The following is an 18,464-nucleotide window of genomic DNA, read 5'->3' on the forward strand; positions in this document are numbered from 1 at the left end:
AGAATTCATATGAATGCAATATTTTCTATTCAAATGAAAACCTGTAAGAAAATAAAAAACCAAATGAAAGGGCATGGCAGAAAAATTGAGGGGGAAAATAGATTAAAAAAAAAAGTAATTAAAAAAAAAATAGGGCGAATGATGTTGTCCAATGTATTTAATTTCTCTTAAGTACAAAGATAGCTGTATATACTTCTTGACCAAACGAAAGAACATCAAATTCGAATGAACTAATAGAGGCATTAATCATAACTTGGGCATTCATAGTTATCATTCTAAACTTGATGACATACAGTAAAGTAACAGTTTATTTCCATTGGATAATTTGATTTCCCAAATTCAAAAAAAATTAAAGAATACTAAACATTATTACACATCGTCACAACATCTCGTTAGTCTAGAATCAAATCCAAAAGTAGAATTGCATAAACAAATGAGAGATTAGAAATCATTTCAATCATTTTCCACCGCATTTTCCCTGTATTCCATCACCAAAATGTTTATTTTTATTGATTTCAACTAACATTTTAAAAATAAAAATAAAAAATTTCAAAAATAAAAGTAAACTTCAACTGAAATGTATAGATTATCTTCAATCATTTGTAACCATATAGAGGTATTGAAGGAATGATACACATGAAAGCTCATATGCATTCTATAAACAACATAAATTCACTTGGAATTTCCTGTTAAGCCAAGCTACTAAGAAATTGGAACTTATTTTATAAAATAATTAATCTTTTTCAAGTTGAAGCATCTCCAATCCTGGGGTTGGTGACCTCGAGCATTGTGGCAATTCTTCTGTTCTCATCATAAAAAATGGCTCCTTTTTATAAAGAGATTATCATCAATGCATTGCTATTCAACTCCCAAATCATCAAATGTGAGACAAAACAAATTCTAATGTTTAAAAAGAATTCCACGAAATAAATAATGTCTTTATCAAATCTTTAATTAATTACTGCAAAACCCAAAAATTTAAAAAGTTTTAATAACCTTACTTGACCACTCATCAGCAAGGTTAGTGCAGCAAAACCCAACAAACCCAAAATATTCGAATAAATCCCACAGAAAAAAAAAATCCATTTGAAAAACCAACAAACAACAAATAATTCACTACTTTTTTACACGAATTTGAACAGAGCTATAGAACATACCAATTTGAAGCGAGAAACCTCAATGAAAATAGTCGAGGAAGCCACATCGATCTCAAGAAGCAGAGAAAATTAGGGATTTTTTCTTGGCTCCAAATCATCCTTAGTGTCACATCTTGGTCCGGGGCAGATCACTTCCTGGCTCGCTCCACCACCGTAGCACGATATTGTCTGCTTTGGGCTTACCATTCCCTCACGGTTTTGTTTTTGGGAACTCATGAGCAACTTCCTAGTGGGTCATCCATCATGGGATTGCCCTAGCCCTTTCTCGCTTAACTTCGGAGTTCCTACGGAACCCGAAGCCAGTGAGCTCCCAAAAGGCCTCGTGCTAGGTAGGGATGAGAATATACATTTAAGGATCACTCCCCTGGGCGATGTGGGATGTCACACTTAGACACCGTTACTCTTTAAAAAAAAATCAACCAAATTAGGGATTTTTTCAGTGAAGAAAAAGAGAATTAAAAGAATGATCCTTCAATGTACACACACATTAAAGATGTAATGCTTTAATAAAAGATTATGTATGAAAGAAGAATGACCCTTTCACGTTATGCTTACTACTCGTGGAAGATCTCCTCAAGAATTTTGCCACCAACTTTGAAATTGTAAAGGAGCTATCTTGAATTACCGGAGTTGGAGAATCATACTCTACAACAAAAACAAATTAAAGAATCTGGAGATGGATGAAAAACCTCATACTTGACCCACTACCACTACTTTTTCCATAAGAAAGATTTCGACCAAGGGAACAACCCAGAAAAGATTGCAGCTTACCCAGGAAAAGAAAAACAGAAAGAAGCCCCAAATAGGCCGGAGAACTCACCAGGAAACCCAACCTTCTGGGTATAAATTTTTTACTTGAATCAAGACCAAATTCATGTAATGGTTCATAGTTTTTGAGAAAGATTGTGTTGTGGTTCATGCATTTTGAAAGGGGATGTTCTGGTTCTAGGGTTATGAGACAAAGAGAAATGAAGAGATTCCAGAAGCAAATGGAACACGCTCGTAAAAATTGCCACGATTATATCTCTTATGACGTGGCAGCACCAAAACCCAACAGGCAGCTAAGGGCATATTTGTAAATTCACCAATTCAATACCAAAGCAAGGTAGGAAAATGGAAGGGATATTTTGTCAATGGCAAAAACGAAATAAACAAAACCAAGAAGGGACAAAATTGAAAGAACACTGTAGAATGAACAGTGATCTGAGTCTAAGAGGACACGGTGAGAATTAAATCAAATGTTACTCTTTTAGTATATGTATAATTTGTGATTGAACTCCAGCCAAAATAAAAAATGCCAAGACCTTAAGTCAAGCAGCCCACTTGCGTTAAATACTAACATATATTTGATTATGTTAATAAAAAATGGAATATTAAAGAACCATAAAAGAGTGCCTTTCACTATATTTGTACAAAAAAAGCTAATTAATTAAGATTAATTTCAATATAATCATGCATCCAATGACAATGATACCTAGCATTGCAAGGTCTTTTAAGAAACTTCTTGTGATTGCCAACCTATTAATTAAATGGATTTGAATATCCGAGATGCGTACATGCATGCAAGCTAAATTAACTTATTAGTGAGATTCAGCTCGACGATCAACAACATAAGGCTGGAAAGATAAAACGAAACTAGTCTCTAGTCTCTCTACACGTTCGGAGACGGATGCACAACAGACAACAAGCTAAATGCTATTTACTTCTTTAGGGTTTTGTCATTTATACTGACTTTAGTCTTGTTGCTGACTCATCTTTCTTGCAATAATTAAAGGAATGTGATATCTACACATCCCATTTTACTTCTCACACATCTTTTTAATTTTCGACCGTCAGATCGGATGAATTGAAGAAGATCAACGGACAGAAATTATCAAGAGGTGTGTGAGAAGTAAAATGGGGTGTGTGGATAGCACACCCCTAATTAAATTAGAAAAGTATATATATAATGGGGTTAATTAATTAATATATCCTCTTCTTCCTCTTTAATTTTTGTCAAGGTTTTGATATCTTAGAGGTGTGTGGATTTTAGAGATAATTCTCCGTTTGTGTTGGCTTGTTAATGGCGTGTCTTGATGTGTACTTAAAATTGTTCATATGCTACAGTTCATGTAACACTGTATTTGAAAGCAACTACATTTTTTTTAAAGAAGGCGTAGAGATTTTCATTGATCATAACAGATGCGGACATCAAATGGATATTTTCTCTATGATTAACTTTTTAGTCTTGAGATAACTTTGTAGTAATCTCTTACATAGCTACCACATGAGTAATCTGCTATATAGACTATAAATGCAACATACTTAGTATTAGTGAACACGCATAAACCAATGCAAGAATAGTAGAGTCACAAACAAGTCGCCCAAGCGATACAACACCAACCCACTAAGCGGAACAAGCCAAAGCAAATGAAAAATTCAATGACATAACATTGGGTAGATTTTTATCTGAGAGCAACTACAGTTCATATGACATTATAGTAGGACAAAAAAGTGATACAATTCAAGCATTTGAGGGCATGATTGCTTATTCTTCCACAGATTTGAAAAAGTCAATGAAAAACTTAGCAAGTTCACAGGGTTTGGTACCTTTCGTAAGGCTTGGACTTGAAAATTTTCCCTTGATGTTCGATCTGCATGCAGTCAAACCATGCAGATTGAAAAGCTGATTGATCATTAATTGCCCTTTGACGATTTTTTTGTTTTTCTAGAGAAAAATGTTATAGAGATTATATTTTTAAATTGTATATAATATATCATGTGATATAACAGTAAATGTTTGAATGATTTAAACAAAAAATTTAATAATCAACTACCACATTATATAGCCTATAAAACATAGCTCGAATAAATAATCTCTCTATCATCACTGTTTTTCTTGTGCAAGATTTAGGAATGTGAACAAATTCTAGCTTGGGAAAGCAAGAAGTTTTTTTTGGCCTTGTACGGCTGGATGCTTAATGTTTTGTTCAAACCATATTTTCTTGGTGTCCGAAAGGTTTTAAAATACAGAAGAATATGTATGACCATTTTTTTACAACTGCAATACAACATGACATGCGGACGTGGCGTGATGAGCTCTATATTTACAGTGCCATATCGACATAATACCAAATGATGACATGCCAAGGTGTGCGTCGAGTTTATTGCAACACACGAATGATCTAATTTTTCTTTGGTGAACTGGAAATCACATTATTAGGACAAAGATGCCATAAACTTACAAATGAAGCCTACAAAGAGGCAAGCCAAATCTAGCTAAAATACTAAAGTCGGGCAGTGCAAGGGGCCGGGTACAATTTGAAAGAACGCTGCAACCAATGCAAAGCGTCACTCCTTATACTAACTTAACATGAATGATCTATTGGACTTGCCCTACAATGTAAAAAACACAACAATTTTGAAGCCAAAGAAAATAAAAATACAGAATAATCCATGATTATTAAGGTGGTGGTAGTACAAACTGTGCAATGTAAATTGGAGTCAGCAGCACGTTGGAAAAGAAAATCGTTTCAGAAATATTTGGATGCCAACTGTACTACAAAATTAAGATGGACTACAGATCTCAATCCTTGAGAATTACAAGTGCCTTTCTCACTTGAAAGCTTGCCAAAATCATACCAGGTAGAGAGAGAGAGAGAGAGAAACCCTTGAAACTCTCTGTCAAGGAAAACAAAAATTAATGAAGAAAAACTTGGATTTGGGTTGACATTCCCAAGTTCTATTTGCAATGGAATGAATAATTCGATATTGTCATATATGTACATGTACTACTATATTATTGTTGTAAATGTCAAACATATTAATATCGTATATACAGAACAATTTTATTGTGTATTGATAATATTGTGTTCGTCTTATTTATTATGTCATAGTTAAATAACTAAACAGTTCTCTATTTCCCTGAACTTTTGCGTGGTTGATCTTCCAATTGAAGGAAGGATAACTAAAAAACTATTGGTTTCTCTTATCAGACAGTCTATTAGGTTATGTTGAAAATTAAGATCATCAGTTATGTACGTGTATATCAATGTCTAAATATGCATGTTCTAATTTATAGTACGAGAACACGTTAGATATCATCATATCATGCAAAAGATCGATCTCCTCTACATATTTGATCTAATAGATGAGAAGAAATTCTAAAACTAAATCATCTGCTAGGGTTCTTATTAGAATTGCTACGTTGTGTACATACGCACATTCACATATATATCCTTCCTCTTCTTTGACCAATATTATTGCATAGCTGTCTCAGATCAATCTGCCTTTGCCTTTATGTTATTCTTATTTGGCTGTCCTTGTCCTTATAGTTGTTGAATATTGGTCCTAGCTAGGTCCACCTTTCCCCCAATTCTTTTTTTTTTATCTACTTCATATTGTTCGATCTTAAAGCAAATTTATTTTAGGCAATTAAAACATATTAAATCATGGAAAAACACACTCGTTTTCTTTTTGGGTCTTTTCGTTAGTTTAGAGATAATAACGTTTAGTCACAAAAGTAGTACTGGCACTTAAATGCACAAACGAAAAGTTCAACTTCAGTGCATACATTAACAATCTTCTTTTTTTTTTTCAATGTGCAAAATTTTTTTAGGCGAAACGGTAGAATTTATTGAGGAGATAAAGAATTACAATCTTTTGACAAAGCATCATGGATTTAATCCGTAGGTTCCTCAAACTAAAAGAAATCAAAATGAAAATCAATGCCCAATTTGGTTAATCTATGCAACACAACATTAGCATTTCATCGACCGTGAGTGATATGAGAATTAGAGATATTACTACACTAATGCAAAATTAAAAAATCATTAATGCACGAGACTACAAAAAAATAACAATAAATTAATCAAAGATTTATATTTTTTATTTCAAACAATATTATTACACTAGATTACAAACTATTAGGAGGGAAGGGATTGAACCCGAGACTCAATTGGTTGAAAATAAAAGCTCTAATCATTAAATCAATTCACCACTTATTAATTAATAAGATATCTCAAGTCATATATCTTAGTGTTTGTTCATTACCGCAACATGCATATCATGAATATTAAGGACATGTTTACTAAATAGAAATGAGAGAATGAATGAAAAAAGCTAAAAATATGACAGTAAGGAGAGGGAATAATAAGATCAACTATCCCAAAGTTGATCTGATTTCAATGAAAAACACTTTTTTTGTTTTGTTTAATTTCATGTATGTAAGTAAACACGAGAAAATTAAAAGTGCAATTATTTACATACTTATACTTTTGTAAATGTAGAAACTCAAGAATGAAATGATTTTACTTCTATTCAATGTAAGTAAACATGTTCGTAGAATGCTGAAAAAGTAATATCATAGACCATTAGGTTATCAAACTCCCATTCTCTTACTTTCATTTATATGTTAGAAGAAGGGATTATAGAATTAGCTTCTTTCTGTCTGTAAACTACTACCTCTGATCAAGTTACGTGGACTTGACACACACTCAACAAAATTGATCGGTCCAGGACCCTTAACTGTTTGAATGGGCGACTTATTTGATTGGTTTTTCTGCCTATTTGCCCCAGAGATCATGCAACCAGAACATGACACTCCATTCAAGAACAAAAATGGGTGAAGATTTTGATGTCTAATTTTAACGGTTATGAAAACAAAAAAGGTCCTTTTTTAACTTATATTTCGGACTTTATAATCGATATTATGGCACCTTGTCCCACCCGAACAAAATTTTCCATGTGGGTCGACTTTAGGCACTACACACTAGTGCCAAATTTTTATTTTTTTCCTCCCCCTTTCCACTAAAGTAGGAATAAGTGGAAAATTTGTGAGGAAATATGTGGTTACCAATAGAAGGATGGCTACTATGTGTTTTCATCCAAGTGATTAAGTTCTAGTGTATAAGTGGGGATGGCTTGATTCAAATTGATTGACTTCTAATACGACTAATCGATCATCATGCATCTTCAGATTTTTTTATTTTTTTATATAATTATAGTTGTCTTTTTTTTTTGTTGATACATGCGACATCGAATGCATGAATGAATGCTTTTAACTACATGAACACAAACCTCTTACATTAGCTTTTATGCTTATAGTAACTAGCTATGTTTTTTTATTATATAAAAAGTGATATTTGTTAGATAAAATTTAACAGTATGTCAAAGATGTCTACAACCACCACGGGGTGGCTCAATGGTTGGGGACGAATTCTAGGCCCGCTTTCCACACGGCACGTCTTAATTTCGATTCTTTGTGCTGGTGAATCACACGATAGTGGCTAGGGAGAGGCTAAAATGCCTCTATGAATCTTCCTGACCTCTGAAGGGTAGTCTACAAGATATCAAAAAAGGTACCAGCAGGTAAAGAATAATCCCAAAAGGGAAAGCATAATCAAAACCCTAAATTAACTCGTAAGTGTAAATATTGACATCCACAACGAGTGGAGCTCCATAGAACTCATTGCATCCAGCCATGAAGAACCTGCGGAATAATTGACATACCCGTGGACATGAACTAATTAGTATCCAACGATGCAACTACACGCATATAAAAACTTAAAAGAATCCTGGATTTGATTTAGAAGACCAAAAGCATAGATTATCGCAGCGAATCCTTCAAATTAGTGATGGATCAAAGTTAAAAAAAAAAAAAAAAAAAAAAAAAAAAAAAAAAGGAAATCTTGGAAAAAAGATTGGGAGTGGAATTGACAAAGAGAGAAGCAAAAAAGTAGTAATGAGAAACTCAGGTATGAGCATGAGTGGATCAAATCACCACAAGGGAATACTATTCACCCCGAAGAAAGACACTCAACGAAAAGAAAGCATAAAAAGAAATGAAGAGAAGGGAAGGGGAGGAAATATAGGCACTTCATCTACCACAAACACCAGACTAAATAACGGCGATTGAAACAAAACCGTATCAAAATATAAAAAGAATTATTTTCCTATTGATTAGAATAATCTAGCCAATTTAGAGTATAATTATACTTGTAATGATAGTTGTAATGATGATTGTGATCATTGGCGGCCTTCTCTATCACATTTTGGCTTTGCTAACGAAGGGGAAGGCATGCAACCGTCATTGTTGTGCAAAAGATGAATAGTTGATTAGGAAAATTAGTCATTACTATGAGATGATAGGGACAATGGGGAAAGGCAATAACCATGGTCATAATTCCAAGGTAATGACTAATGAAGGTCAAATAATCATGAACACCTTCACTATTATAATATTAATCAAACCTTTTTATTCCATGAAAATAACACATGATAATTTTATTTAGTTTCTTGCACAAGAAATCCTTTTCAAAAAAAAAAAAAAAAAGGTGAAAAAAAATCAACAATGACACAATCACACTGTTAATTCTGGTAACTGTAGCAGTTCTGAATAAAGTCTTCTGCTTTATAACGGCCTAGCTAGTCTGGCTATTATTTACTAATTTATTACTTTTAACTTTTAATGGTACTAAGGTCTAAAAAGCATTAGACTCGAGTCAAATGGTGAACAGAGACCTAGCATCTAGATAGATGCATAGACGGATGCATAGGTGGGCTAGGCCTGTCTAGGCCTCATTTTTTAATTTTCAAATGATTAGGGTCTCCAGCAGCCTAACGTCTAAGCGGCTCTAGACAGAAATTTTTAGAACAGTGGTTTTTATATATAAAATATGAATTTCTAGAATTTGGTGATGTCAAATGGGAATCAATTTTTCTAAAACCCTAGTCAAAACCAATTTTTAACATTTTAATTATTGTGGAATTGTGGTACCTTGAACAATTAATTAACAATCATTAACCTAAGATTCATTCGGATTGTCGACAAAACTAAAAATTAAATTTGAGTTAACGTTGGTTGAGTCGAACTTGCTGCTTCGATCTCATTTTCTACCCTATTTTTCTTTAATTTGCAGGTAGCTGCAGTTTTGTAACGTACACACAATATTGTCCCTACAACAATAATTCCACGCACCATACTCACCAATCTATTGCCCCTTAAGGTCCCAAACAATAACTAAAAGGTTCTTCTCTTTTTATATTTTACGAAAATTCTACTATGTTCGGTGTACATAATACATCAAAATTCTTAACCATTAAATCTTTATTATTAAATTTTTTTACCAAAAATCGAACCATGAAAATTGTGAATATGTAAAATACTCCTTAACATAATAGAAAAACTCGTTATTTCAATTATTTTTGTTGAGTGCTTGGATCCCGCATGGTTTGATCACATCACATCACAAACTCTAAACTCTGTTTAAAAAGCTGCATAACAGTGGCATCTAGTATCCTTTAACTGTAGGGGAGCTAGGAGGGTTCATGATAGAAAAACATTGTATTATATTTACCAAGTACCTTCCCTTGCAGTACATTGCATTGCACGGACCACACTATGCTTAACTCACACCCCAGAACCCCAGGTAGTCACAAGTTTCAAAAATCCAGCTTTAACAGACTGTTCACGAAAAACTTTGCATGTGTTTATTATAAGTAGTTGAGTTATTTTATATGTAACTAATTAGTTTTAGGGAAATATTATTGGCACTTCAAAATTTCATTCTACACTTCTCACAAGCATATTTTTCTTTCTTAATATAGAAAGTTTAGAGTGTAAAATGAGATTTTTGGAGTGTTAATAACAATTCCCTTAGTTTTATGGTGGAATTTTAATTTTTTTTATGGTATCAGAGTAAATTGTCTCATGTGTGAAGCCAAACGGCGACACGTGCTTCATGTCATCACATTGTATTGTTCATGTACTAGGTTTAAAAATTTATTACACGTGAGAGCATGTTAAGAATCTATCCCATATTAATGAAAAATAAATATTATATATGCTTATAAGTAATTAAATTACTTTCATTATTATCAATTAATTTTATAATAAAACTCTAACTTTCTTCATAAGACTAGCTCTCCCGACACCAGAGAGTTATTTACAAACAGCAGCAACCGTCTTTTGTAGGTGTCCACACCAAAAATAGGACATGAATTTTCTGTCCTCCTCATTTCATACATTTCTCATTCCTTTCTATTTTTGTGATCACGATTAAGTTACGCCAACATTTTATATTTCCATTACTTTTTGTATTATTATTTTTATAAAAAATTAATATAAAATATTGACATGATTTAATCGTAATCATAAAATATAGGAGATGGTGAAAAGAATATGAAATGGGAAGAGCTAAAAATAATTGACCCAGAAAAATAATTATACGACCCTCAAAAAGTAGGGCTTGTACACGTTGGTTTTTTGGGAAGGGAGACCAGGAGAGGACAGATTGACAAGATGTTATGCAAGCAGAACCTTTAGGATCCCATTTTTCAAAATGGAAAAGATCATTATAGATCAAGCTTCAAACAATCTGAATGGTTTATTTTTTAAATTTTCATAAATTATATTTGTATGTTTGTAAAAAAAAATCAATGCAATTCAAAATTATTTACTTATTTGATTATTATGATAAAATTTAAATTTTTTTTAAAATATATTGTTTGTTAAATTTTTTGAACTTAATTAGATGCTTTAAACATTTTTTATTTGATTAATATTTATAAAAATGATTTATAAAGTGTAATTTGAAAAATAAACTATTCAAATTGTTTATGTAAAACGATCCCACAACTAATCTCCGATTTTACAAAAAAAAATTGGAACTTATTGAATAAATGGCCTGGTTATGCAAGCATTTGAAACCATTAACATATAATATCTGGGTGAAAGTTACGTAAGCCTGACTGTTCAGCACTTAAAACTGACACTACTTCCAGTGTAGCAGAGGAGATACCAGAAAAGGCCAGAGATTAATCAGGGAAAGCTACAATTTTTTGGGGACCGCAGGTTGCTAGGGCCCGCTGGGTGCGCAATATGCACCAGTGGGGGAATGAATAAAAGCCAAGAAGACGGGTGAGGTCAGCGTGTTGTGGGCGGTGGCGTGAGTGTGGAAGGAGGAGGGAGAAGGAGGAGGAGAGAGATGGATAATATGGCAAGCGGCGGAGGCTCCCTTTAGAGGACCACCTGCTTTAAACAGACCACCCTGCAAAAGTTGTTTCTCACTCTCATTTCTCTCTGCGTGTGCCTCACGTTATATGTAATACTAAATTGCATAACAAAAGCATATATATAATCCAACCATTAATTAATTTTCTTTTCTAAACCTCAGTTGAAAGGAATTAAATGTGGTTTTGAATGACTAATTGGCAAGCTCGTTATTCTGTTCGATTTCATAATTTTGTTTATCAAGCTAGCTCTACAGGTGGAAAGGGTAATACTAACTTGCTAAGGAAATTAAAATTTTAGATAAAATTTGCAAACTAAATGATATGTCACCAATAAGAATGAACATGTTTATCAACGTTTAAATAATAATCAAATTATGAATTTCCATATCATTTAGTTTACAAAATTTAGTCTTGCTAGCATTACTCTTACTGGTGAATTGATTAAGTCTTATCTTTGTTAGCTTGATTCTTTAAGTTGTGGCACTATGAAAAACTCTGCTGCAAATCTTTGTATCTTGCGTGCTATTGGTGTTCATGGGCGTCCTCCTCAAGCTCCTCACATTGCTGAGATTTTGTGGCATCATCCTCTAATCAATTGGGTGAAAGTTAATATTGATGGTGCTGCTCGTGGTTGTCTTGGTTTAGCGATTTTTTGGGGTATTTTTTGAAATTTTGCTGGCTTTAATTACTTTGGGTTGTTTTGCTGGGTCTTTACATTAGCTTCTACTTTAGAAGCTGAACTCTCTAGTGTGGTTACAGCGGTAACTCATGCTTGGTCTTGAGGTTGGTCTTATTTATGGATTGAATGTGACTCGTCATTGGCTGTTCATTTTCTTTCTTCTTCAAGTTCTTTGGTGCCATGACGTCTTAGGGTTCATTAGTCAGATTGTTTAACTCTCTTAGCTAAAATGCGTTCTCGTTTTTCTCTTATTTTTCGAGAGATCAATCAAGTTGTTGATTCCTTAGCTAATTATGGGGTTGATCATGTTGGCTCTCATTGGTGGGATCTTGTCCATATTTTTGTGCCTGTAGCTTATTCTAGGGATTTTTTAGGATATCCTAGCTATCGTTTTTTATGACTTTGTTGGAATAGTTTCTCTTGCGGGATTGGTTTTTTGTCCGCCGTCTTTGTGCTACCTTTTTTTTCTTTAATAGTTTAATAAACTTAGGGGGCTGATCCCCTTTTTATTAAAAAAAAAAAAAAAGTTGGAAGTCTACTTCTCGTGCAAGAAACTTGATTTTCCTTTTTGTGGGATAGGTAGGGTTAAGGCTTAAGAAGCAAGGAATGACATATATAATATACTTTCATTTTTTGAGTTAAAAAAAAAAATCATACAATGTTGAAGCCCACTTAAATTGTTCCCAAGGTTCACAAATACATATACAAATACATATAGAAATTCTCTTATCCGAACGTTTGTGTCCAGATTTAATTCAAATGTGCCTTCCGTCACCCTACTTTCTTTTGGCTGGTTGACAACCGATAAACATAAAATCTCCCTAATAAGGTTCCCCATGCATGATATAACCTTGCAATTGCAATTTCAAGTCATTAACTTGGTTGAAAACACTTGTGGCTGAGAAAATGGGGTGATAGGGTTGTGGAAGAGCAATGACATCCCATTGGTTGCGCGTGGAGAAAAAGAAAAGATGCAGTGCGGTCCCATGCAATGTGTCATTTATATGCGTCCTTCCTTGTAGAAAAGATGGATGGGTGGACTTATTCAGAACACCAGTCAATGACAATTAGGAGAGATTTTTAGTATAATCGTCACACGTGGTGGTATATCACGTGTTATTACATGAATAGTGAGATATGTATGTCAAAAAGTTAATAACTTTAAAAATATAATTTATCACTACTTACATAAAAACACGAGATGTATCATCCGTGTTCCCATTACAATTAAAAATTTCTCGACAATTAGATGGTGAAAACATTGGGATTGGACCACCTCATCATCTCATCCCACGCACAGTCCCTAATTTTGGGAACATTTTGCACAACTCTAGGCGCATCTATTCTTCCCCCTTCCCTCTCTCTCTCTTTCTCTCTCCAAACTGTGAAAAAAACTCCCCGAATTTTTAGGTTCATGGAAGGGCCAAAAAGGGGTCCCGCCATTTTCACCGTTGTCCAAATTACAATAGCTCTTTTTTTGGTCTTGTGAGTTTTGATGGAAAAGAAGATTATACTATGCATCGGTGTATAGTATATATTAAAAAATTTTGTCATTGAATTCTTGATTTTTTACCGTATATGTAACAAGTCAGCCGTTTTGTTTTATATTATACAATGAACGGTGTGAAATTTTCGTATTATGATTATGTGGAAGGAAAGAAAGTTTGGTTTTGGAAAAGAAATATAATTAAAGAAGAAAAAGAGCAGATCATCTGCGGCTTCTAGTTTGTGTAATCATAGGCAAATTAAGGACGATCATTACCCTGTTGTTCTCGGGAGGAGTTGAGTAAATCCATAGAAACAGAAGAACTAGTACTTTGCAAGGTAGGTTCGTTTAATTTTAATTAATGTTTTGATTACTTTAATTGGCTTAACAATAATTTAATATTTGCTGGGTATGAAATAATTGAGAGAGAGAGAGAGAGAGAGAGAGAGAGAGAGAGGAGGGGGGGGGGGGGAGCGGGTGGGGTTATTAGATAATTCTCATTCTAGGAAGTCTATTTTGGAGGTATTTATATCATGCTGCATTGACCCCCACTTTATGTGAGAGAGAGAGAGAGATGATGATGGAGATGAAATGAAATGGTGAACATGTTTAGGAGGTCATCATCAAGCCCTATGTGATCATATCATCTTCTTCTTCTGTTTCTGATCGATCGAGGAGGTATATATTTGATCTCTCTTTCTTTCTTCTTAGGTTGTTCTTTCATGGCTTACTTTGTTGGCTTATTAGGAGAAGTCTTCTCATAAAACAGCAAAAGGACCTCCACACTTCTCCCTCCCACTCCTCCTCCCTCCTCCTCCCACCTCCTCCACCATCCACCAAAACCGTCCACTGCTTTTCTTCAACCACTTCACCTGTAAGCCCCTCTCTCTCTCACTATTCTCTCCAATGCTATAGCTTCCATATATTTCTTTTTTTCATCTGATCAAAATATTTTGGGTTGTTTTTTTCTTCGATGAATTTGGATGATTGATCTTGAAAGGAGACTAATATTCTTCATCAGCTTCTGTTCTAATGGGAATCTAATATTAATTTTTTCTTTTCTTTTTGTGGCAGGGGATCTTGATGGAATAGTAGTTGCAGAAAAAAAGAGAGTATCTTTCAACAAACAAAAAAACAGTCTAAGGAGACAAGGAGCAAGAAAGAAGAAGAAAAGTTTGAAGCTTTTGTTTTCATGGCAGGAGAACTGCTGAGTAGTGAAGCTAACAAGTCAAGGAACAACATGGCTTCTTCCTCAGTTGGTGGGTTCTGCTACTCTGATGATGTCTCATCCAGCAATCCTACAACCACCCACTTCACCACCAATCGGATCCAAGACTTCGGGTCAAACCCTGCTGAGATCTTCAACCTCACCACTGGCATGGAGATGATAGGTTTTCCCAAGCAGCAAAGTGACACTTCTAGCCCTGCAGCTTCATCCATCTGGAATAAAGCTGGCTTCTTTGGCAAACAACAACAGCAACCTGATTTCACAACTGGGATTTCAGAAACCAGCACTGGTCATCATCATCAGAACAATCTAATGGTTGGAGGATCTCCACATCATCATCACCACCATCAACAATCCAATGGTTGGCCAGAGAATAATAATAATAACAGGTTTATGGTGGATGATTCTTCTCTGAGGTGTGTGTTTCCATGCGAAGGAAATGAGAGGCCAAGTCAAGGCCTTTCACTCTCTCTCAGCTCAAACAATCCTTCCTCTATTGGGTTGCAGTCCTTTGAGCTCAGACAGACCAACCATCATCAGCCACATCAGCAAAACCATCAGGATGATGGTGAGGATGATCACATGAGGTTTATGCAAGATGGGTTCTTGGGAAAAGCTGCTTCTCATGCTTCTGCTTCTGGGGCAAGCAGTCTTCATCATGAAGGGCTTTTCCAGCTGAGGAACTCGAAGTACCTGGGCCCTGCCCAGCAGCTACTCAATGAGTTCTGCAGCCTTGGAACAAAGCTAACAACTGCTGATACACAAAAGCAAAAGCCCCACAAAAACAAACAGTGGGGAGAACAAGAGGACAATGGCAGTACTAGCTCTTCAAGAAACAAACAACAATCCAACATCTACTCCCTTGAATTTGTGGAGTTGCAGAAGCGAAAAAACAGACTGCTATCAATGCTTGAAGAAGTAAACAAAAAACCCATCTTTTCTTTTTCTTTTTTTCTTGTTTTTCTTTTATAATTCCTTGATAGTAGTAGAATGCAAAGTTAAAAACTTTTTTCTTGGGTGGTGCTTGATTAATCCTTTAATATCCACAATTCAAAATTTTACTTTTTTATTGTTTGTCACGATTAAAACTTTGAGGTTTGAAAATTCTCTATCAAACCCCCTTCTGATGTTTTGTTGTCGTGATCATATGTGTGTTTGTTTAGGTGGAAAGGAGGTATACGAACTACTGCGATCAAATGAAGGCGGTGGTGTCATCGTTCGAAGCCGTCGCCGGAGCCGGGGCTGCCACTGTGTACTCCGCCTTGGCGGCAAAGGCCATGTCAAGACATTTCAGGAGCTTGAAAGATGGGATTGTGAGTCAGATTCAGGTCACAAGGAAGGCCATGGGAGAGAAGGACCCGGTGGCTCCCGGAGCAACGAGAGGGGAGACTCCGGGGCTTCGGATTCTCGATCAAACACTTCGACAGCAGAGAGCGTTTCAGCAAATGAACATGATGGAAAGCCATCCCTGGAGACCCCAACGTGGCCTCCCTGAGAGATCAGTATCCGTTCTCCGAGCTTGGCTCTTTGAACACTTTCTTCATCCGTACGTCTCTCTCTCTCTCTCTCTCCCCCTCTCTCTTCGAAGTAAACAACAAATTAGATTTTTGGGGAGAATCAATGTAATAATAGAAGAAAGGAAAAGAGGAAAAAAACAAACAGTTTGCTGATGTTGTTACTGATGATTTTCTAGTAGCTAACTAATCATAAAAAAGGCAAGAGTTTTACGATCATCGAAGGATATCCTGTGTGGCCTCAATCATTTTTGCTAGACATTGCAAATACAATACAAACTCCTTGGTTGTTTCTATCCACCTCCATTCAGATTCCAAAACAAAAAATGAATGTTTTTTTTATTTCTCAGTCATTTAATCAGTTTTCTTTTGCTAGCTTGATATTTTTCCTTTTCCCACGGCCCCAAGCTCTGTATGTTATATATTTCTCTGTGGGTCACTGGGTCTCTCATTCGGAATTTTCTAATATGCTTAGGTTTTTTACCATTCGATCTTTAGTCAAAGAAACATTGACGAAAATTTAACGACCAATAACTCGGAGCATCTACGATAGAATTTTCACTCCTTTGTAGGGAAAAAAAAAAAAAAACCTTCTCTCTCTGAAGAAATAACAGTAACAAATTTATTTGTTTATTTAATTAGGAAACACTGGAAATAAAGAAAGTAACAGAAAGTTTGTGTGAAACTTGTTTGCAGGTACCCGAGCGATGTCGATAAGCATATCTTAGCCCGCCAAACGGGTCTCTCAAGAAGCCAGGCACGTCCAAATCCTTCTCTTTCTCTATCCCTTCCATAATATCAATCAAATTTCCCCACCCATTAATTAATATTATTATTGGTCATATCTTCTTTGGATTCATAGTTTAGTTGGATAATATATTTGTACATAATAATATATCACATATTCTAATGTAATAATGTAGATTGTAATCCAAAATATGTGTCACCATTAATCATATTATATATGTGACGCCTTTTGTTGCTACATGGACTTTTCAACAGGTCTCCAATTGGTTCATTAACGCTAGAGTTAGGCTTTGGAAGCCAATGGTTGAAGAAATGTACATGGAAGAAACAAAGGAGCGTGAAAACAACAACAGCATTACCTCCTCAGATGGTATCGCGACCGACCCCAGCCAGCATCAGTCCCGGCCCGAAGATGAAAAACCGACACACGATCAACTTGTTCGAATAGATTCCGAGTGCCTCTCCTCCATCATCACCAACCCGGAGAAGAATCAATACTCTAGAAGCAGCAAAAGTACCATCTTAAGTCAACACATGCACCCGCAACAAAGTTTTGGGAGGGTAAATGAGTCATTCGGGACCATGGAGCTGGACTATTCGTCGTATAATCATCACCAGCAACACTCTGGAGGGACGGTTTCTTATGGTAATGATCAGCATCACAACCCAAATCAGGGTTTCAATGGTGGTGGCGGTGTGTCGTTGACATTAGGGTTACAGCAGCACGATGGAAATGGGGTGAGCTTAGCATTCTCTCCTGCCTCACAGAGCTCTCTATTTTACCCTAGAGATAATGCTGAAGAATGTCAACCGGTTCAGTACTCGCTATTAGATGGGGAAGGTCAGAATAATTTGCCTTACAGAAATTTGATGGGGGCACAGTTGCTACATGACTTGGCAGGGTAGAAGACAACAACAACATTTACCAATCAGGCAATGCAAAAGTGAGGTTACCTAGTGGGGTTTAATTTGATTTTGTGCAACGAGATGGTGATGACTTGGTGATTATTGGTAATAGATGATTAAGTAGTTTAATTAGGTGATAATAGATGAATATATATAATAGCTAAATACTTCATACATACATAAAAGGCTATACTGGGTTAGACAACAATAATATGATGATCATCGTTTTCATGGCTGGTATAGTTTTACTAGGTTCTCTTTTTTTTTTCAAGAAAAATTGTAAGGACATGTTTATTATCGGTAGGCAAATTTGGAATCGCCAGTGATTTGGCCCAAAGGTTATACGATATTTTCTTCTTGTTGTTCTTTTTGTTTTGTTTATATTGCAAGTGATACTACAATTTTAAGTTAAAATAAAAAGAAAGGTTTAGATCTGAAATACAATAGGACAAAGAGAAAGACTATATTCATTTGGACAATTCATCATTTGCAAAATCATACGACATTTGTTTCATCTTATAGGTGGAACATGCTTTTCCAAAGATTTTACCCCAAGTAGTTAGAAATCTCTCTTTAATTGCATTTTTCCATTTGCGGTTGGGCTGATTAAGCTAGGTGATGATTGAACCATCTGTGGCTCTTGTTTAAGTGAATATTTTTGCTTTTATCAGTTTATGTGGTTCTCTATGGAGGCAATTAAGTTTCGCATGCGCAGCACAATTTGGTGTTGGGTCCTTGCATAGCCTTTCTGCGG

General features: G+C 35.2%; 1 protein-coding gene across 3 annotated transcripts; it reads left to right on the forward strand.

The window, feature by feature from the left end:
• The first annotated feature begins 13,844 nt into the window (after positions 1 to 13,844).
• LOC137710679 (homeobox protein BEL1 homolog) lies at positions 13,845 to 18,072 on the forward strand. Of its 3 annotated transcripts, none has more exons than XM_068449775.1 (6): positions 13,845 to 13,993; positions 14,063 to 14,189; positions 14,390 to 15,461; positions 15,707 to 16,089; positions 16,754 to 16,814; positions 17,060 to 18,072. In XM_068449775.1, the coding sequence occupies exons 3-6, from the start codon at positions 14,508 to 14,510 to the stop codon at positions 17,708 to 17,710; spliced, it is 2,049 nt and encodes a 682-aa protein (XP_068305876.1). In that variant the 5' UTR covers positions 13,845 to 13,993; positions 14,063 to 14,189; positions 14,390 to 14,507; the 3' UTR covers positions 17,711 to 18,072. The 3 variants fall into 3 exon arrangements, with proteins under 3 accessions (XP_068305876.1, XP_068305878.1, XP_068305877.1); XM_068449776.1 differs by having other exon boundaries at positions 13,851 to 13,993; positions 14,085 to 14,189; XM_068449777.1 differs by lacking the exon at positions 14,063 to 14,189.
• Positions 18,073 to 18,464: the final 392 nt, after the last annotated feature.

The sequence above is a fragment of the Pyrus communis genome, chromosome 12 (genome assembly GCF_963583255.1).
Source record: "Pyrus communis chromosome 12, drPyrComm1.1, whole genome shotgun sequence".
Classification (NCBI taxonomy): domain Eukaryota; kingdom Viridiplantae; phylum Streptophyta; class Magnoliopsida; order Rosales; family Rosaceae; genus Pyrus; species Pyrus communis.